This window comes from Rana temporaria, chromosome 5, assembly GCF_905171775.1.
Source record: "Rana temporaria chromosome 5, aRanTem1.1, whole genome shotgun sequence".
Classification (NCBI taxonomy): domain Eukaryota; kingdom Metazoa; phylum Chordata; class Amphibia; order Anura; family Ranidae; genus Rana; species Rana temporaria.
The window spans coordinates 426,638,377-426,661,745 of NC_053493.1; the positions used below are offsets into that span (position 1 = coordinate 426,638,377).

The following is a 23,369-nucleotide window of genomic DNA, read 5'->3' on the forward strand; positions in this document are numbered from 1 at the left end:
CGCAATTTAAACGGCGGCGCAGCGTATCGTATTTACGCTACGCTGCCGTAACATACAGGAGAAAGTGCTGTATTCACAAAGCACTTGCTCCGTAAGTTGCGGCGGCGTAGCGTAAATCCCCCGGCGCAAGCGTTCCCGCGCCGAACGTACTGCGCATGCGCCGTCCCTAAAATTTCCCGACGTGCATTGCGCTAAATGACGTTGCAAGGACATCATTGGTTTCGACGTGAACGTAAATGGCGTCCAGCCCCATTCATGGACGAGTTACGCAAACGACGTAAAATTTTAAAATTTCGACGCGGGAATGACGTCCATACTTAACATTGGCTGCGCCTCCTAATAGCAGGAGCAGCGTTACGACGAAAACGAGTTACGCAAACGACGTAAAAAACTACCGCCGGGCGCACGTACGTTTGTGAAACGGCGTATCTAGGAAATTAACATATTCTACGCCGACAACAACGGAAGCGCCCCTAGCGGCCAAAGTGATATTGCACACAATTCTACGCCGCCGCAATCAAGCTACGTCGGTGGAGGAAGCCTATTTTTTTCAGCGTAACTGCCTTTGTGAATCGGCGCAACGAAACGCTGACGCAGATTTGAAATTACGGCGGCGTATCTGGAGATACGCCGCCGCAAAAGGTACCTGAATCACCACAGCTCACATTCTCAGCTCCATCAGCATGACTGGCCCAGCGACCCGTGTTTTATTCGTAAAATCGCAAAAGCATTCACAAACAGGAAGTGATGGCTCCAGCAGCCAATCCCTTCCACCATGGGAAGTGACATCACAGGATATGACCTCTACACAGGATATGACCTTTACACAGGAAATCCTTCCAGCAGGATGAGTTAATACAAACAACCAATGAATAATGGCTAAAGGAGTCCTATGGGCGTGTCTGAGCAGAGACGGGGTGCATGCATGTTTTTCCTGTCCCCTGTACCCGGAAGCTAAACAAAAGAAGCCCCATGGCTTTCAAACATGGACTCCGTCTCTGACCATAACAACTCAAAGACTCCCGTATTTCCGCTGATAGGAATCCTTATTCTGCAATGTTCCAGGGAACAACGCATACCGGGATTATACTACCGTTCCTTGTGGATGGGAGGCTATCTGCAGGTGTGCGCTACGAATCCTGACATGTGCTGATCGGACACAGCAGAGCGCCCATCTGCCTATAACCGATAATGTCCTTGCAGAGCGAACATATCCTTTCAGACGATCGTTCTGTGCAATACACAGGCGCCCTTTCGCTGGCGGACATCTCCCCACTCTGCAAACACCTCTCTCCAATCCCAGGAAGTTTTCCACTACCAGACGGGACTCAACCAGTGTCAGTCTGCCGCAGTCCACTCTTTAGAGCGGGGTGCGAGAGAACTAACACTGGGAATGACACTCAGGGCAGAACTTAGGGTGGTGGGGGCCCCTGGGGTTTGAGTCACTTCCGGGCCCTACCTTATATACATTACTTTAAATAGAACAAAATGATACATACACAAGCTATGTATAATGCCGCGTATACACGATCACTTTTCGGCATGAAAAAAACAATGTTTTTTGGCATGTAGAAAAAACAAAGTTTTTTCCAACTTCATCATTAAAACAACGTTGCCCACACACCATCGTTTTAAAAAAATGCTCTAGCAAAGCGTGGTGACGTACAACACGTACGACGGCACTATAAAGGGGAAGTTCCATGCTGATGGCGCCACCCTTGGGGTGAATTCCGTGTTAGTAAAAGACGATTCGCACTTTTCTGTCTGTTACAGCGTGATGAATGTGCGATCTCCATTATAAACGGTAGTTTTACCAGAACGAGCGCTCCCGTCTCATAACTTGCTTCTGAGCATGCGCGGGATTTTAACGTTGTTTTAGCCGACACATGACCATTTTTTACAACTCGAAAAACAACATCGTTTAACCACTTAACCCCCGGACCATATTGCTGGTCAAAGACCAGAGCACTTTTTGCGATTCTGCACTGCGTCGCTTTAACTGAAAATTTACTACTAATGGCGGCGATCAGCGTTTTTTTTCGTGACTGCGACATTATGGCGGACACTTCGGACAATTTTGACACATTTTTGGGGCCATTGTCATTTTCACAGCAAAAAATGCATTTAAAATGCACTGATTACTGTGAAAATGCCAACTGCAGTTTGGGAGTTAACCACAAGGGGGCGCTGAAGGGGTTATGTGTGACCTCATCTGTGTTTACAACTGTAGGGGGGTGTGGCTGTAGGTGTGACGTCATCGATTGTGTCCCCCTATAAAAGGGAACACACGATCGATGACGCCGCCACAGTGAAGAACGGGGAAGCCGTGTTTACACACAGCTCTCCCCATTCTTCAGCTCCGGGGACCGATCGCGGGACTCCAGCGGCGATCGGGTCCGCGGGTCCTGCGGTCCCGGGGCTTCGCCCGCGACCCACGGCTGGGTACTAGCACAGGACGTACCTATACATGCATGTGCCCAGCCGTGCCATTCTGCCGACGTAAATGTGCAGGGGGCGGTCCTTAAGTGGTTAAAATGTTGTTAAAAAATGCAGCATGTTCGAGAAAAAAAAATTGTTGTTTTTCAGAACCCGAAAAATCATGTGAAGCCCACACACGATCATTTTAAATGACATTTTTCAAAAACAACGTTTTTTTCATGCCGAAAAATGATCGTGTGTACGCGGCATTAGAGCTACACAATTCTGGATGAACTGAGAATAGAAATAGAGATCACGATTCTGAAGTAAACCCCGGCCGATTTTTGACGTTTTTCAATTATTAAGTTATAACAGCTCATCGCAATACAATACTGTAACAGAATGGCCCGTGATACCCAGAGACTTCTGAAGGGTGCGGGGTGCTCCTGTGCCAGCGTCACTAATGACTCTTGGGTCTAGGGTCATGCTATGTCCACTAGGGGCATAGGATGACTGAGAACTGATATCTCGGATTACATGAGATGGGACAGTAATGATAATTCACAATGTATTGCAGGAGATCTTGAAATATTACAAGTGGTGTATTCTGACCCCAACAGGTCAATAGGACAGTATTTATTCATGTGGGGACACAATTAGCTGGATTCACAAAGAGTTACGCCGGCGTATCAGCAGATACGCCAACGTAACTCGGAATCTAAGCCGTCGTATGTGTAAGTGTATGCTCAAACTGAGATACACTTAAACCTACCTAAGATACGACGGCCTGCGCTGTCGTATCTTAGGGTGCAATATTTCCGCTGGCCGCTAGGTGGCGCTTCCGTTGAGTTCGGCGTAGGATATGCAAATGACTAGATACGCCGATTCACGAACGTACGCTTGCCCGTCGCAGTAAAGATACACTGTTTCCGTAAGAGGTACGCCGGCGTAAAGCTGCTCCCTAGGTGGCCTAGCCAATGTTAAGTATGGACGTCGTTCCCACGTCGAAATTTCAAAATTTTACGTCGTTTGCGTAAGTCATTCGTGAATGGGGCTGGACGTAATTTACGTTCACGTCGAAACCAATACGTCCTTGCGGCGTACTTTGGAGCAATGCACACTGGGATATGTCCACGGACGGCGCATGCACCGTTCGTAAAAAAAACGTCAATCACGTCGGGTCACTAGTCATTTACATAAAACACGCCCCCCTGTTCCTAATTTGAATTAGGCACGCTTACGCCGGCCCATTTACGCTACGCCGCCATAACTTAGGAGGCAAGTGCTTTGTGAATACAGCACTTGCCTCTCTGACTTAAGGCGGCGTAGCGTAAATACGATACGCTACGCCGCCTGAAAGTTACGCTGCCCTACCTGAATCCAGCTAATAGACTGTTGAGGTGCTAATTAAGTCTACCTGGCTGTAATGATAAAAGCTTGCTATGATTGCATTCTATTGTCTATTGTGCTAATTAAGTCTGCCTCTCAAGAACCTTTCATTGTGCTATGCTAATGACACTGTATTGTGTAAAAAGTTCTATTGATGATAGATATGTGTTGGCAGTCTGAAAGGTCAGATGTCTGGCCTTTCAGGTGTAGTGGATTAGCATGTCAATTATGCTTACTAAAGGAATGTGTTTTATGTAGCAGGTGGGAATAGCTTATCGCAGAGTCAGAAAGTCTGTCTAAGATGTGGATTGAGGGGGACTCGTTAGCACCCCTTTGTGTGATGTTGTGGGTGGAGTGAGGCATTGTCCAGATTTGGCTTCTAACTGTATATAACCAGCTGAGTTTACCATTAAAGTGTCATTCGTTTTGGAACCAGAGACAGAGCTGTGTGTCTCATTTCTGGGGAAAATCGAATGGGTCCTGTCTGCTGGATTGTGGAGTGTCGGATAAGCATGTCGTGGGTTGGTGGAATGGAATATCGTAAACGGTGTTAACCCCTGACCGTTACAAATACATATATATATGTATAGAGGGGTGTAAATAAGGGCCTGCAGAACACCCACTCAGCGCCAAATCAAACCCACAGATCCCCAAGCAGCACCAACAGAGACAAGAATAGTAAAATATATCCCCCAAAAACGAGGCCTGCAAATACCTTTTTTAGGGTGGTTTCGTTCTCTGTATTTATGAGTATCACAAGCGCCATTCGTACTGCTGTTATGTGATTTAAATGATGACGTCGCTTCCGCCCCTTACTGTGTCCATGTCTGTAATCTCGCGCATGCGCCGTTACCATTCGTTGCTGTATCTGCGGCTGCTGTTTTCTTTCACTCCCCTTTTGTGACATCTTCTTCAGTCACGCAGGGGAGTATCAGGAAGGAGCTAAACACCTCGAGACTTCTCCTCTGTGCCGGACAGAGGGGAAGTTCTCACAGACTGCATTCCGGCAAGCTTTAAAGGGGCTAATGTGCGCAAGCGTGGTGACGTCATGCGTTATGTGTTATGGGCTATTTTTTAAGACAATGTTGTGTCCGAGGGTTTACATTACAACCACTTTAAATGACTGGCATATTGTTGAGAAAAATTAAACGTAAGGGGCCCCCTATTGGGCGGGGCCCATGGGCTTGAGCCCAGTCAAGCCCAATGGTAAGTCCGGCCCTGGAGACACTGGGGGAGATTCAGATAGATTAGCGGATCTTTACGATCCGCCGGCGCAATTTTGAGAGGCTAGTGCTGTATTCAGAAAGCACTTACCTCGAAACTTGCGCCGGCGGATCGTAAATCCCCCGGCGGAATTCAAATTCCGCGGCTAGGGGGAGTGTAGTATTTAAATCAGGCGCGTCCCCGCGCCGATTTAAATGCGCATGCACCGCCGGCTAAATTTCCCAGCGTGCATTGCTCCAAATGACGTCGCTAGGAAGTCATTGGTTTCGGCGTGAACGTAAATTACGTCCATCCGTATTCGCAAACGACGTAAAAATTCAAAACTCGGCGCGGGAACGACGGCCATACTTAAAATTGGATACGCCGCATATAGCAGGGGTAACTATCCGCCGGAAAATGCCGAACGCAAACGACGTAAAAAAAAAAGCGACGGGCGGGCGTTCGTTTCTGAATCGGCGGATCTCCTCATTTGCATATTCGTCGCGTATACAAATGGAAGCGCCACCTAGCGGCCGGCCTGGAATTGCAGCCTAAGATCCGACAGTGTAAGTCACTTACACCTGTCGGATCTTAGGGATATCTATGCGTAACTGATTCTTATGAATCAGTCGCATAGATCCGACCGTCGGATCTCAGAGATACGACGGCGTATCAGGAGATACGCCGTCGTATCTCTCTCTGAATCTCCCCCACTATGGCCCGGATTCACGTAACACTTACGCCGACGTATCTACAGATACGCCGCGTAAGTGTCAATGTGCGCCGTGCCCATAGAACTAGATACGCCTGAAAATAGGCTCCCTCCGACCGACGTAACTTTCCAACGCCGGCGTATTTTGGGCGCATATTTACGCTGGCCGCCTCATTGCAAATATGCAAATGAGCGGGATACGCCGATTCACAAATGTAATTGCGCCCGTCGCAGAGATATACGCTGTTTACGTAAGGCGTACGTCCGGCGTAAAGTTATTCCACCTAAAGGAGGCGCATCCCATGCAAAGGTATGAACCACGGAACAGCCGTCGTATTTTACGTCGTTGACGTAGGACTACGTGAATAGGGCTGGGTTAGGTTGCGTAGGTTATGTTCAGTGATTCGACGTATCTTAGGCATTCGTTCCGACGTGATTCTGAGCATGCGCACTGGGAAGCGCCTACGGGACGGCGCATGCGCCGTTCGTTCAGCCCATCATTTGCATGGGGTCACGGTTCATTTAAATGGATCACGCCCACCGTCCACCTACTTTGAATTAGGCGGGCTTACGCCGAATAATTTACGTTACGCCTTCGCAACGTAGGGAGCGAGTGCTTTGTGAATACTCTGCTCGCCTCTCTGTGTTACGTCGGCGTAGCGCATATGAGATGCGCTACGCCGGCAGAAAGATGCGCCGATCTACCTGAATCCAGCCCTATGACAATACATATTAAATACATCTTCATAAAATTTCCACAACAACCAGTAGAACTAACCGCCCCTTAGGAAATGAAAATGCCTCGACCACTTGCCCAAACTTCCCTCACCAAAGACACAACGTAAAACTCCATCTACAATTATCCAACATGGTAACCACCGTGACCAAGCGCTGAACTCCCACCATCCCCCCAGCTGAGAAGCTTCCATAGCAATATTTATGAATCAATAGAACAGAAGTCACCGGAAACCGCTCTCTGCAGACCACATTGATTTAATAAAAAAGAAAAAAAAAACGGGTAAAATATCTTCTGGTCAATCAGCATTATCCAAACAAGAAAACGACAACGTACATAACAGCCACCTGAGATGCCACCAACATGGTGACACGGTGCAGCGAAGAAATGCTCTTACTAGTCAAACCAAGTAAAGTGCTCAGCACTAAAGTGATACTAAAGGTTCGAATATAAAAAAACAAACAAAAAAAAACAAACATGTCATACTTACCTCCACTGTGCAGCTGGTTTTGCACAGAGTGGCGTCTTCTGGGGTCCCTCGGTGGCTGTCTCGGCTCCTCCCCGCTTCTGATAACCCCCTCTGGGAGGCGCTCTCCCAAGGGGGTTACCTTGCGGGCGCGCTCCCGAGTCCTGTAGTCGGCGTCCACTTGGCCTCATTGATTGACAGCAGCGAGCCAATGCAATGCCTGCGCTGCTATCGATCTATCCAATGAAGCCGAGAAGACCAATAAAAAAAGAATAGCGCATTAGCGTCGCGGGACTCAGGGAAGTAAAACCAGGGCCGCCACCCTTACACAGCTTCAGGCAGAGAAGAACGAGGGGGTGATAACAGGGGGGTGCCGAAGTTGAGGAGCGGGGTGGTCATACAAAAAAATAAATATAAAAAAAATGTAAGGTTTCCAGTCACAAACTGACATGGCGTGTTCGTAAGTATTCACCCCCCTTTATTATGAAGCCCATAAAAAGCTCTGGTGCCGCCAATTACCTTCAGAAGTCACACAATTAGTGAAATGACGTCCACCTGCGTGCAATCTAAGTGTCACATGACCTGTCATTACAAAGACACACCTTTCTGAAAGGCCCCAGAGGCCCCAACACCTAAGCAAGAGGCACCACTAACCAAACACGGCCAGGAAGACCAAGGAACTCTCCAGACAAGGAAGGGACAATGTTGGTGAGAAGTACAAGTCAGGGTCGGGTTGTACAAAAATCTCCAAATCTCTGATGATCCCTCGGAGCGCCATCAAATCTATCATCAGATGGAAAGAACGCGGCACAACAGGAAACCTGCCAAGAGACGGCCGCACACCACAACTCATGGACCGGGCAAGGAGGACATTAATCAGAGAGGAGCACAGAGACCTAAGGTGAAACCTGGAGGAGCTGCAGAGTTCCACAGCAGAGACTGGAGTATCTGTACATAGGGGGACAATAAGCCGCACGCTCCATAGAGTTGGGCTTTACGGGGGAGTGGCCAGAAGAAAGACATTACTTTCAGCAAAAAAACAAAATGGCGCATTTTGAGTTTGCGAAAAGCCACGTGTGAGACTCCGAAAATGTATGGAGAAAGGTGCTCTGGTCTGATGAGACTAAAATTGAACTTTATGGCCATCAAAGAAAATGCTATGTCTGGCGCAAACCCAACACATCACATCACCCAAAGAACACCATCCCCACCGTGAAACATGGTGGTGGCAGCATCATGCTGTGGGGATGTTTTTCAGCAGTCGGGATTGGGAAACTGGTCAGAGTTGAAGGAAAGATGGATGGTGATAAGTACAGGGAAATTCTTGAGCAAAACCTGTAGCAGTCTGTGTGTGATTTGAGGCGAGGATGGAGGTTCACCATCCAGCAGGACAATGACCCCAAACACACTGCTAAAGCAACACTTGAGTGGTTTAATGGGAAACATGTAAATGTGTTGGAATGGCCTAGTCAAAGCCCAGACCTCAATCCAATAGAAAATCTGTGGTCAGACTTAAAGATTGCTGTTCACAAGCGCAAACCATCCAACACTGTCCAACCAAGAGAAGGTCTCTACACCATTCAATACTGTCCAACCAAGAGAAGGTCTCTACACCACTCAACACTGTCCAACCAAGAGAAGGTCTCTACACCACTCAACACTGTCCAACCTAGAGAAGGTCTCTACACCATTCAATACTGTCCAACCAAGAGAAGGTCTCTACACCACTCAACACTGTCCAACCAAGAGAAGGTCTCTACACCACTCAACACTGTCCAACCAAGAGAAGGTCTCTACACCACTCAACACTGTCCAACCTAGAGAAGGTCTCTACACCATTCAATACTGTCCAACCAAGAGAAGGTCTCTACACCATTCAATTCTGTCCAACCAAGAGAAGGTCTCTACACCACTCAACACTGTCCAACCAAGAGAAGGTCTCTATACACCATGCAATACTGTCCAACCAAGAGAGGGTCTCCACACCATTCAACACTGTCCAACCAAGAGAAGGTCTCCACACCATTCAATACTGTCCAACCAAGAGAAGGTCTCCACACCATTCAATACTGTCCAACCTAGAGAAGGTCTCTACACCACTCAACACTGTCCAACCAAGAGAAGATCTCTACACCACTCTACACTGTCCAACCAAGAGAAGGTCTCTACACCATTCAACACTGTCCAACCAAGAGAAGGTCTCTACACCATTCAACACTGTCCAACCAAGAGAAGGTCTCTACACCATTCAACACTGTCCAACCAAGAGAAGGTCTCTACACCACTCAACACTGTCCAACCTAGAGAAGGTCTCTACACCATTCAACACTGTCCAACCTAGAGAAGGTCTCTACACCATTCAATACTGTCCAACATAGAGAAGATCTCTACACCACTCAACACTGTCCAACCTAGAGAAGATCTCTACACCACTCAACACTGTCCAACCTAGAGAAGGTCTCTACACTACTCAACACTGTCCAACCTAGAGAAGGTCTCTACACCATTCAACACTGTCCAACCAAGAGAAGGTCTCCACACCATTCAATACTGTCCTACCAAGAGAAGGTCTCTACACCATTCAACACTGTCCAACCTAGAGAAGGTCTCTATACCATTCAATACTGTCCAACCAAGAGAAGGTCTCCACACCATTCAATACTGTCCAACCAAGAGAAGGTCTCTACACCATTCAACACTGTCCAACCAAGAGAAGGTCTCTACACCACTCAACACTGTCCAACCAAGAGAAGGTCTCTACACCATTCAACACTGTCCAACCAAGAGAAGGTCTCTACACCATTCAACACTGTCCAACCAAGAGAAGGTCTCTACACCATTCAATACTGTCCAACCAAGAGAAGGTCTCTACACCATTCAACACTGTCCAACCAAGAGAAGGTCTCTACACCACTCAACACTGTCCAACCAAGAGAAGGTCTCTACACCACTCAACACTGTCCAACCAAGAGAAGGTCTCTACACCATTCAACACTGTCCAACCAAGAGAAGGTCTCTACACCATTCAACACTCTTTAACCAAGAGAAGGTCTCTACACCATTCAACACTGTCCAACCTAGAGAAGGTCTCTACACCATTCAACACTGTCCAACCTAGAGAAGGTCTCTACATCATTCAATACTGTCCAACCAAGAGAAGGTCTCTACACCACTCAACACTTAGGCAATACATAGTATTTCCATAAAAAAACGATCTGACAGCACAAAGTTATTCGGTTATGTTCATGCCGGCTCAACCCACATTTATAGAAAGAAGATCATCGCCTTACCTGCGTGACCTTCTCCGTGACATTGTGGGTCCGTTCCTTCAGCTTGGTAGGCGCTATGATCTCCTTTTCATTGGAAGGTGAGGTGAGGAAGGAGTCTCCCTTAAAGTCCACAAAGTTCAGGGTGATCTGCGGGATCTTGCTGATTGTTCTGTACTTCATGAGATCCGAATCTGATGTAGAGTTTAGGAGATTCACTCGAACGTTGTTCATGGCACCTGCAGAGACGAAACCGCATTAATACTGTTTGCCCAACTGACAACACGACCAACACAAACCACTCATAGTCTGTTCCCAGCCTCCAACATGGACCAATGTGATCGCTGTATCAATTCGTAGAGACCCCTATCCTGTGGAGAACTAAGCAATCGCAGCAGGTACACCGGAGAGTGTGCAGCCACTACCGGGCACAACATGAAGCTACCAACCAACCCAATTGTCCCATGGGCCTCGTCTTTTCAAGACTGCTATGATTTTATTGCTCCTTTTACCAACTTCAGACGATTGGTAGACGAGAGGGAGGGCAGATTGGGGATCACGGATCCACGTGTTCCCAGTAGATACCGGGGCCATTTCCCTACAGTCACCAATCAGACTCAACGTTTTGGGCTGGTCCAATGCTAATCGGTGACTCTCCATCATTATTATATATAAGGCCCCTCTTTGTATAAGAACCATCAGGATTGTTGTTTTTTGCCATCTTTGTGCCACCGAGGAGATTTCCCTCCACTTCCTGTCTTGTAGACATCACTGCAAGTGACAGCAGATTGAGGGAAATTTACTCTAAAACACGACATTTCCCCTTTTCCCTCTAATCCCGTCCTGGAAACAACTCCAAATTTAGGATTTTCCATCACCATTTAGTCCCGGAGACCAGGTAACCAGGACGAATAGAGAGGGCGGATCTCCCCAGCGGGAGCGCGGCAACGAAAAACTGGACAATAACGCCCCCTCCTCCATCCCGAAACTAAACCAAGAGCCTATGCGGCGTGTACAGACCATCGGACATTCTGACAACAAAACCGTGGATTTTTTTCCCGACGGCTAAAACTTGTCTTGCATACACAAGGTCACACAAATGTCGGAAATTCCGAACGCCAAGAACGCCGGTGACGTACAACACGTACCACGGCACTATTGAAGGGAAGTTGAATGCCAGTCGAGTTAGCGCAGAAGTTTGGTGAGAGACGATTCGAGTTTTTCAGCCTCGTGATTTTCAGTCTCTTAGGCCTCGTACACACGATCGGTTACCCAGAGGACAACGGTCTGATGGACAGTTTTCATCGGTCAAAACCGATCGTGTGTGCGCCCCATAGGTTATTTAACCATCGGTTAAAAAAAAGCCAACTTGCTTTGCTTTGCTTTGGAGTCCAAGGACCACGGCTATGGAACGTTCTACCAACGGACATCCGCATGGAAGAAAACCATCGGCCCTTCAGGAAAAAACTCAAGACCCGCCCCTTCTGAAGGATCAGGACGACTCCGCATGGAAGAAAACCATCGGCCTTCAGGAAAAAACTCAAGACCCGCCTCTTCTAAAGGATCAGGACGACTCCGGATGGAAGAAAACCATCGGACCTTCAGGGAAAAACTCAAGACCCGCCCCTTCTGAAGGATCAGGACGACTCCGGATGGAAGAAAACCATCGGGCTTCAGGAAAAAACTCAAGACCCGCCCCTTCTGAAGGATCAGGACGACTCCGGATGGAAGAAAACCATCGGACCTTCAGGAAAAAACTCAAGACCCGCCCCTTCTGAAGGATCAGGACAACTCCGGATGGAAGAAAACCATCGGACCTTCAGGAAAAAACTCAAGACCCGCCCCTTCTGAAGGATCAGGACGACTCCGAATGGAAGAAAACCATCGGACCTTCAGGGAAAAACTCAAGACCCGCCTCTTCTGAAGGATCAGGACGACTCCGGATGGAAGTAAACCATCGGACCTACAGGAAAAAACTCAAGACCCGCCCCTTCTGAAGGATCAGGACGACTCCGGATGGAAGAAAACCATCGGACCTTCAGGAAAAAACTCAAGACCCGCCCCTTCTGAAGGATCAGGACGACTCCGAATGGAAGAAAACCATCGGACCTTCAGGGAAAAACTCAAGACCCGCCTCTTCTGAAGGATCAGGACGACTCCGGATGGAAGAAAACCATCGGACCTACAGGAAAAAACTCAAGACCCGCCCCTTCTGAAGGATCAGGACGACTCCGGATGGAAGAAAACCATCGGACCTACAGGAAAAAACTCAAGACCCGCCCCTTCTGAAGGATCAGGACGACTCCGGATGGAAGAAAACCATCGGACCTTCAGGAAAAAACTCAAGACCCGCCCCTTCTGAAGGATCAGGACTACTCCGGATGGCAGAAAACCATCGGACCTTCAGGGAAACTCAAGACCCGCCCCTTCTGAAGGATCAGGACGACTCCGGATGGAAGAAAACCATCGGACCTACAGGAAAAAACTCAAGACCCGCCCCTTCTGAAGGATCAGGACGACTCCGGATGGAAGAAAACCATCGGACCTTCAGGGAAAAACTCAAGACCCGCCCCTTCTGAAGGATCAGGACTACTCCGGATGGCAGAAAACCATCGGACCTTCAGGGAAACTCAAGACCCGCCCCTTCTGAAGGATCAGGACGACTCCGGATGGAAGAAAACCATCGGACCTACAGGAAAAAACTCAAGACCCGCCCCTTCTGAAGGATCAGGACGACTCCGGATGGCAGAAAACCATCGGACCTTCAGGGAAAAACTCAAGACCCGCCCCTTCTGAAGGATCAGGACGACTCTGGATGGAAGAAAACCACCGGACCTTCAGGGAAAACTCAAGACCCGCCCCTTCTGAAGGATCAGGACGACTCTGGATGGAAGAAAACCACCGGACCTTCAGGGAAAACTCAAGACCCGCCCCTTCTGAAGGATCAGGACGACTCCGGATGGAAGAAAACCATCGGACCTACAGGAAAAAACTCAAGACCCGCCCCTTCTGAAGGATCAGGACGACTCCGGATGGAAGAAAACCATCGGACCTACAGGAAAAAACTCAAGACCCGCCCCTTCTGAAGGATCAGGACGACTCCGGATGGAAGAAAACCATCGGACCTTCAGGAAAAAACTCAAGACCCGCCCCTTCTGAAGGATCAGGACTACTCCGGATGGCAGAAAACCATCGGACCTTCAGGGAAACTCAAGACCCGCCCCTTCTGAAGGATCAGGACGACTCCGGATGGAAGAAAACCATCGGACCTACAGGAAAAAACTCAAGACCCGCCCCTTCTGAAGGATCAGGACGACTCCGGATGGAAGAAAACCATCGGACCTTCAGGGAAAAACTCAAGACCCGCCCCTTCTGAAGGATCAGGACTACTCCGGATGGCAGAAAACCATCGGACCTTCAGGGAAACTCAAGACCCGCCCCTTCTGAAGGATCAGGACGACTCCGGATGGAAGAAAACCATCGGACCTACAGGAAAAAACTCAAGACCCCGCCCCTTCTGAAGGATCAGGACGACTCCGGATGGCAGAAAACCATCGGACCTTCAGGGAAAAACTCAAGACCCGCCCCTTCTGAAGGATCAGGACGACTCTGGATGGAAGAAAACCACCGGACCTTCAGGGAAAACTCAAGACCCGCCCCTTCTGAAGGATCAGGACGACTCTGGATGGAAGAAAACCACCGGACCTTCAGGGAAAACTCAAGACCCGCCCCTTCTGAAGGATCAGGACGACTCCGGATGGAAGAAAACCATTGGACCTTCAGGAAAAAACCCAAGACCCGCCCCTTCTGAAGGATCAGGACGACTCCGCATGGAAGAAAACCATCGGACCTTCAGGGAAAAACTCAAGACCCGCCCCTTCTGAAGGATCAGGACTACTCCGGATGGCAGAAAACCATCGGACCTTCAGGGAAACTCAAGACCCGCCCCTTCTGAAGGATCAGGACGACTCCGGATGGAAGAAAACCATCGGACCTACAGGAAAAAACTCAAGACCCGCCCCTTCTGAAGGATCAGGACGACTCCGGATGGAAGAAAACCACCGGACCTTCAGGAAAAAACCCAAGACCCGCCCCTTCTGAAGGATCAGGACGACTCCGCATGGAAGAAAACCATTGGACCTTCAGGAAAAAACCCAAGACCCGCCCCTTCTGAAGGATCAGGACGACTCCGCATGGAAGAAAACCACCGGACCTTCAGGGAAAACTCAAGACCCGCCCCTTCTGAAGGATCAGGACGACTCCGGATGGAAAGCGCCTTGAGGCGATTCAGTTCGCATTTCTAGCGCTATGCAAGTTACTCACTCTTCCGTCTCGTACTTGATTCCGAGCATGTGTGGAACATTGTGCGTCGGAATTGTCCGCACACCATCGGAATTTCCGAGAACGGATTTTGTTATCGGAAAATTTGAGAACCAGATCTCAAACAATTGTCGCAAATTCCGACAGCAAATGTCCGATGGAGCCGACACGCGGTCAGAATGGGTTTGTAGCGACTGTAAACCTTTGGCTTGTTTACTGACTACGCTTCTGCTTTATCCCAACCTGCAACCACTTGTTACCAACCTTTGGCTTGTTTACTGACTACGCCTCTGCTTGATCCCTACCTGCTACCACTTGTTACCAACCTTTGGCTTGTTTACTGACTACGCTTCTGCTTGGTCCCAACCTGCAACCACTTGTTACCAACCTTTGGCTTGTTTACTGACTACGCTTCTGCTTGGTCCCAACCTGCAACCACTTGTTACCAACCTTTGGCTTGTTTACTGACTACGCTTCTGCTGGATACCAACCTGCTACCACTTGTTACCAACCTTTGGCTTGTTTACTGACTACGCTTCTGCTTTATCCCTACCTGCAACCACTTGTTACCAACCTTTGGCTTGTTTACTGACTGCGCTTCTGCTTGATCCCTACCTGCAACCACTTGTTACCAACCTTTGGCTTGTTTACTGACTACGCTTCTGCTTTATCCCAACCTGCAACCACTTGTTACCAACCTTTGGCTTGTTTACTGACTACGCTTCTGCTGGATCCCTACCTGCAACCACTTGTTACCAACCTTTGGCTTGTTTACTGACTACACTTCTGCTGGATCCCTACCTGCAACCACTTGTTACCAACCTTTGGCTTGTTTACTGACTACGCTTCTGCTTGATCCCTACCTGCAACCACTTGTTACCAACCTTTGGCTTGTTTACTGACTACGCTTCTGCTTGATCCCTACCTGCTACCACTTGTTACCAACCTTTGGCTTGTTTACTGACTACGCTTCTGCTTGATCCCTACCTGCAACCACTTGTTACCAACCTTTGGCTTGTTTACTGACTACGCTTCTGCTTTATCCCAACCTGCAACCACTTGTTACCAACCTTTGGCTTGTTTACTGACTACGCTTCTGCTTGGTCCCTACCTGCAACCACTTGTTACCAACCTTTGGCTTGTTTACTGACTACGCCTCTGCTTGATCCCTACCTGCTACCACTTGTTACCAACCTTTGGCTTGTTTACTGACTACGCTTCTGCTTGGTCCCAACCTGCAACCACTTGTTACCAACCTTTGGCTTGTTTACTGACTACGCTTCTGCTTGATCCCAACCTGCAACCACTTGTTACCAACCTTTGGCTTGTTTACTGACTAGGCTTCTGCTGGATACCAACCTGCTACCACTTGTTACCAACCTTTGGCTTGTTTACTGACTACGCTTCTGCTTTATCCCTACCTGCAACCACTTGTTACCAACCTTTGGCTTGTTTACTGACTGCGCTTCTGCTTGATCCCTACCTGCAACCACTTGTTACCAACCTTTGGCTTGTTTACTGACTACGCTTCTGCTTTAACCCAACCTGCAACCACTTGTTACCAACCTTTGGCTTGTTTACTGACTACGCTTCTGCTGGATCCCTACCTGCAACCACTTGTTACCAACCTTTGGCTTGTTTACTGACTACACTTCTGCTGGATCCCTACCTGCAACCACTTGTTACCAACCTTTGGCTTGTTTACTGACTACGCTTCTGCTTGATCCCTACCTGCAACCACTTGTTACCAACCTTTGGCTTGTTTACTGACTACGCTTCTGCTTGATCCCTACCTGCTACCACTTGTTACCAACCTTTGGCTTGTTTACTGACTACGCTTCTGCTGGATCCCTACCTGCAACCACTTGTTACCAACCTTTGGCTTGTTTACTGACTACGCTTCTGCTTGATCCCTACCTGCTACCACTTGTTACCAACCTTTGGCTTGTTTACTGACTACGCTTCTGCTGGATCCCTACCTGCAACCACTTGTTACCAACCTTTGGCTTGTTTACTGACTACGCTTCTGCTTGATCCCTACCTGCTACCACTTGTTACCAACCTTTGGCTTGTTTACTGACTACGCTTCTGCTGGATACCAACCTGCAACCACTTGTTACCAACCTTTGGCTTGTTTACTGACTACGCTTCTGCTTGATCCCTACCTGCAACCACTTGTTACCAACCTTTGGCTTGTTTACTGACTACGCTTCTGCTTGATCCCAACCTGCAGCCACTTGTTACCAACCTTTGGCTTGTTTACTGACTACGCTTCTGCTTGATCCCAACCTGCAGCCACTTGTTACCAACCTTTGGCTTGTTTACTGACTACGCTTCTGCTTGATCCCTACCTGAAACCACTTGTTACCAACCTTTGGCTTGTTTACTGACTACGCTTCTGCTTGATCCCAACCTGCAACCACTTGTTACCAACCTTTGGCTTGTTTACTGACTACGCTTCTGCTTGGTCCCTACCTGCAACCACTTGTTACCAACCTTTGGCTTGTTTACTGACTGCTCACCTCCTAGTCATCCACTAGGGTGACCTGCTGGGGCCCTGACCTCTCACCTCCGTACAAAACAAAACAAAGAAATCCATATTACAAATTCTGACCAATCAGATTGATGGGAAAATATATTTTACGGGAAAGGTCAGACCAATAAGAAGTCCCCGTCTGGGAGACTGGGAGTGGCTGCGGCCACTGAAGGGTTAATGAGATGGGATTATGGCGGAAGGTTCCGGATAATCAGCTCAGCCGGTAATGAATTTGCCGTCTCTCCTCTCCGGATTACCGAGGTCTTCCCCGGAGGAGAGGGGGGAGGGGAGAGGGGGGGAGGGGAGAGGGGGGGGGGGACGGAGAGCCTCCACAGCACAGGCAACCATCCGCCGTCCACTGAGGAGCATTGAGGGGCCCCCCATGGATATCACATGAAAGAGGAACTCCGGACAAAACAGAACCGGATATAAGGGGGGGGATTTGGATATAAGGGGGGACTCCGGATGTAAGGGGGGACTCGGATGTAAGGGGGGGGGACTCCCGATGTAAGGGGGGGACTTCGGATGTAAGAGGGGGACTCCGGATGTAAGGGGGGGACTCGGATGTAAGGGGGGGACTCGGATGTAAGGGGGGGGACTCGGATGTAAGGGGGGGGACTCCGGATGTAGGGGGGGGACTCCGGATGTAAGGGGGGGGACTCCGGATGTAAGGGGGGGGACTCCGGATGTAGGGGGGGGACTCCGGATGTAAGGGGGGGACTCCGGATGTAAGGGGGGGACAACGGATGTAAGGGGGGGACTCCGGATGTAAGGGGGGGGACTCCGGATGTAAGGGGGGGGGACTCCGGATGTAAGGGGGGACTCCGGATGTAAGGGGGGGACTCCGGATGTAAGGGGGGGACTCCGGATGTAAGGGGGGGGACTCCGGATGTAAGGGGGGGGACTCCGGATGTAAGGGGGGACTCCGGATGTAAGGGGGGGACTCCGGATGTAAGGGGGGGACTCCGGATGTAAGAGGGGGACTCCGGATGTAAGGGGGGGGGGGACTCCGGATGTAAGGGGGGGGGACTCCGGATGTAAGGGGGGGGGACTCCGGATGTAAGGGGGGGGGACTCCGGATGTAAGGGGGGGGGGACTCCGGATGTAAGGGGGGGGGGACTCCGGATGTAAGGGGGGGGGGACTCCGGATGTAAGGGGGGGGACTCCGGATGTAAGGGGGGGACTCCGGATGTAAGGGGGGGACTCCGGATGTAAGGGGGGGGGACTCCGGATGTAAGGGGGGGGACTCCGGATGTAAGGGGGACTCTGAAGGGGATTTTTACAATCCAGAGCATTGAGAGTTCTCCTCCTGATCTGGTCTATAGGAACAATCTAGAGGTCATTAAAAGAAGTAAACTGGATGACGAAACGCGTGGGTGGGAATGTATCCCGGGGGGGTGGACCTACCTGTGCTGGAGTTGCGGCTCCGGAACTTCTTGTCCAGATCCACCTTCATGGCCTCGATCTCGTCCACGGAGGAGGCCCTGCGGATGCTGTAGAAGCTCTCCCGGGAGCGGGTGAGGCTGCAGTTGGAGAAGGACATGTCGAGGTTCAGGTGATCTTTCTCCGCCCGGGGTGAAGATTGCCCCGCGGGATCTTTAGCGCCATCGCCCTCCGGGAAAACCTTCGTCTCCGCGTCGCCGATCAGCGCCTGCTGGTCCTCGGGCCTAGAGCCAATGCAGTTCTCAGCCGGAGCCGTGCCGACATCTTCCAGGGCCACCGAGTCACCGGCGTGCTTGTTGAAGTCCACGACCACGACATCGGGGTCCTCCTGGGGGAGGGACTGCTTGCTGCCCGTCAGAGCCAATAAGGTGGGGAGCTTCAGGCGGAAGGACTTCCCGCGACCTGCAAGAGAAGAACAATGTGAGCCAATGGACAGAACCCACAAAATGTACGACCCTCAGGGGCCACACACATCAATGTACGACCCTCAGAGACCACACACATCAATGTACGACCCTCAGGGGCCACACACATCAATGTACGACCCTCAGAGACCACACACATCAATGTACGACCCTCAGGGGCCACGCACATCAATGTACGACCCTCAGGGGCCACACACATCAATGTACGACCCTCAGAGACCACACACATCAATGTACGACCCTCAGGGGTCACACACATCGATGTACGACCCTCAGGGGCCACACACATCAATGTACGACCCTCAGGGGCCACACACATCAATGTATGACCCTCAGGGGCCACACACATCAATGTACGACCCTCAGAGACCACACACATCAATGTACGACCCTCAGGGGTCACACACATCAATGTACGACCCTCAGGGGTCACACACATCAATGTATGACCCTCAGAGACCACACACATCAATGTACGACCCTCAGGGGCCACACACATCAATGTACGACCCTCAGAGACCACACACATCAATGTACGACCCTCAGGGGCCACGCACATCAATGTACGACCCTCAGGGGTCACACACATCAATGTACGACCCTCAGGGGTCCCACACATCAATGTACGACCCTCAGGGGCCACGCACATCAATGTACGACCCTCAGGGGCCACGCACATCAATGTACGACCCTCAGGGGTCACACACATCAATGTACGACCCTCAGGGGCCACGCACATCAATGTACGACCCTCAGGTGCCACACACATCAATGTACGACCCTCAGGGGCCACGCACATCAATGTACGACGCTCAGGGGTCACACACATCAATATACGACCCTCAGGGGTCACACACATCGATGTACGACCCTCAGGGGCCACGCACATCAATGTACGACCCTCAGGGGCCACACACATCAATGTACGACCCTCAGGAGCCACACACATCACACACATCAATGTACGACCCTCAGGGGCCACACACATCAATGTACGACCCTCAGGGGTCACACACATCGATGTACGACCCTCAGGGGCCACACACATCAATGTACGACCCTCAGGGGCCACACACATCAATGTACGACCCTCAGGGGCCACACACATCAATGTACGACCCTCAGGGGCCACACACATCAATGTACGACCCTCAGGGGTCACACACATCGATGTACGACCCTCAGGGGCCACGCACATCAATGTACGACCCTCAGGGGCCACACACATCAATGTACGACCCTCAGGAGCCACACACATCACACACATCAATGTACGACCCTCAGGGGCCACACACATCAATGTACGGCCCTCAGGGGTCACACACATCGATGTACGACCCTCAGGGGCCACACACATCAATGTACGACCCTCAGGGGCCACACACATCGATGTACGACCCTCAGGGGCCACACACATCAATGTACGACCCTCAGGGGCCACACACATCAATGTACGACCCTCAGGGGTCACACACATCGATGTACGACCCTCAGGGGCCACGCACATCAATGTACGACCCTCAGGGGCCACACACATCAATGTACGACCCTCAGGAGCCACACACATCACACACATCAATGTACGACCCTCAGGGGCCACACACATCAATGTATGACCCTCATGGGCCACACACATCAATGTACGACCCTCAGGGGCCACACACATCAATGTACGACCCTCAGGGGCCACACACATCAATGTATGACCCTCAGAGACCCCACACATCAATGTACGACCCTAAGAAACCACACACATCAATGTACGACCCTCAGGGGCCACACACATCAATGTACGACCCTCAGGGGCCACACACATCAATGTACGAACCTCAGGGGCCACACACATCAATGTACGAACCTCAGGGGCCACACACATCAATGTACGACCCTCAGGAGCCACACACATCAATGTACGACCCTCAGGGGCCACACACATCAATGTACGACCCTCAGGGGCCACACACATCAATGTACGACCCTTAGGGGCCACACACATCAATGCATGACCCTCAGGGGCCACACACATCAATGTACGACCCTCAGGGGCCACACACATCAATGTACGACCCTCAGGGGTCACACACATCAATGTACGACCCTCAGGGGCCAAGCACATCAATGTACGGCCCTCAGGGGTCACACACATCAATATACGACCCTCAGGGGCCAAGCACATCAATGTACGACCCTTAGGGGCCACACACATCAATGTACGACCCTCAGGGGCCACACACATCAATGTATGACCCTCAGGGGCCACCCACATCAATGTATGACCCTCAGAGACCCCACACATCAATGTACGACCCTAAGAAACCACACACATCAATGTACGACCCTCAGGGGCCACACACATCAATGTACGACCCTCAGGGGCCACACACATCAATGTACGACCCTCAGGGGCCACGCACATTAATGTACGACCCTCAGAGACCACACACATCAATGTACGGCCCTCAGGGGCCACACACATCAATGTACGACCCTCAGGGGCCACACACATCAATGTACGGTCCTCAGGGCCAATGTCAGGAAGTGATTGGCTGCTGTGGCGGTGTCGGTCTTACCTGAGGGGAACCAGTGGGACTGCACCCGGTGGTTGGTGTTTTTGCCGGGAGACGTCAGGTGCTCCTTTTCCATCACCACCTCAAAGTTCAGGATGAACATGATGACCGTCCCATCCTCATTCTTCACCGGGACGACGTCCACCAGACACAGGAAGCAGCTTCCTACGGGAGAGACAAACCATCACTATGACATCACACTGGAAAGCCCCTCCCCCTCTATGCCCCACTACTGGGGTCAGCAGATCAAGTCTTAGGAAGATTCCCTCTGTGACCTCCAAATTTACCTCAACCCCTCATTATATACAGGTCACCCCTCATTATATACAGGTCACCCCTCATTATATACAGGTCACCCCTCATTATATAGATCACCCCCTCATTATATACAGGACACCCCCTCATTATACACAGGTCACCCCTCATTATATACAGGTCACCCCTCATTATACACAGGACACCCCCTCATTATATACAGGTCACCCCTCATTATATACAGGACACCCCTCATTATATAGAGGACACCCCTCATTATATACAGGTCACCCCTCATTATATACAGGTCACCCCTCATTATACACAGGACACCCCCTCATTATATACAGGACACCCCCTCATTATACACAGGTCACCCCTCATTATATACAGGTCACCCCTCATTATACACAGGTCACCCCTCATTATATACAGGTCACCCCTCATTATATACAGGACACCCCTCATTATATAGAGGACACCCCTCATTATATACAGGTCACCCCTCATTATATACAGGACACCCCTCATTATATAGAGGTCACCCCTCATTATATACAGGACACCCCTCATTATATAGAGGTCACCCCTCATTATATACAGGTCACCCCTCATTATATACAGGACACCCCTCATTATATAGAGGTCACCCCTCATTATATACAGGTCACCCCTCATTATATACAGGACACCCCCTCATTATACACAGGTCACCCCTCATTATATACAGGTCACCCCTCATTATATACAGGACACCCCTCATTATATAGAGGTCACCCCTCATTATATACAGGACACCCCTCATTATATAGAGGTCACCCCTCATTATATACAGGTCACCCCTCATTATATACAGGTCACCCCTCATTATATACAGGACACCCCCTCATTATATACAGGTCACCCCTCATTATATACAGGTCACCCCTCATTATATACAGGTCACCCCTCATTATATAGAGGTCACCCCTCATTATATAGAGGACACCCCTCATTATATAGAGGTCACCCCTCATTATATACAGGTCACCCCTCATTATATACAGGTCACCCCTCATTATACACAGGACACCCCTCATTATATACAGGACACCCCTCATTATACAGAGGTCACCCCTCATTATATAGAGGTCACCCCTCACTATATAGAGGTCACCCCTCATTATATACAGGTCACCCCTCATTATATACAGGTCACCCCTCATTATATACAGGACACCCCTCATTATATACAGGACACCCCTCATTATACAGAGGTCACCCCTCATTATATAGAGGTCACCCCTCATTATATACAGGTCACCCCTCATTATATACAGGTCACCCCCTCATTATATACAGGTCACCCCTCATTATATACAGGTCACCCCTCATTATACACAGGTCACCCCTCATTATACACAGGTCACCCCTCATTATATAGAGGTCACCCCTCATTATATAGAGGTCACCCCTCATTATACACAGGTCACCCCTCATTATATACAGGACACCCCTCATTATATACAGGTCACCCCTCATTATACACAGGTCACCCCTCATTATACACAGGTCACCCCTCATTATATAGAGGTCACCCCTCATTATATAGAGGTCACCCCTCATTATATACAGGTCACCCCTCATTATATAC

At 50.0% G+C, this 23,369-nt stretch overlaps 1 protein-coding gene across 2 annotated transcripts in view; it reads right to left on the reverse strand.

The window, feature by feature from the left end:
• KCNH2 (potassium voltage-gated channel subfamily H member 2) overlaps positions 1 to 23,369 on the reverse strand; it is a 294,893-nt gene that overhangs the window by 139,223 nt on the left and 132,301 nt on the right. For both annotated transcript variants that reach the window (XM_040355386.1, XM_040355384.1), the window contains exons 3-5: positions 21,485 to 21,646; positions 18,454 to 18,891; positions 10,215 to 10,429 (exon numbers count right to left, since the gene is read on the reverse strand). In XM_040355386.1, coding sequence (XP_040211320.1) covers positions 10,215 to 10,429; positions 18,454 to 18,891; positions 21,485 to 21,646 — 815 coding nt within the window. The remainder of the gene's footprint in view (positions 1 to 10,214; positions 10,430 to 18,453; positions 18,892 to 21,484; positions 21,647 to 23,369) is intronic.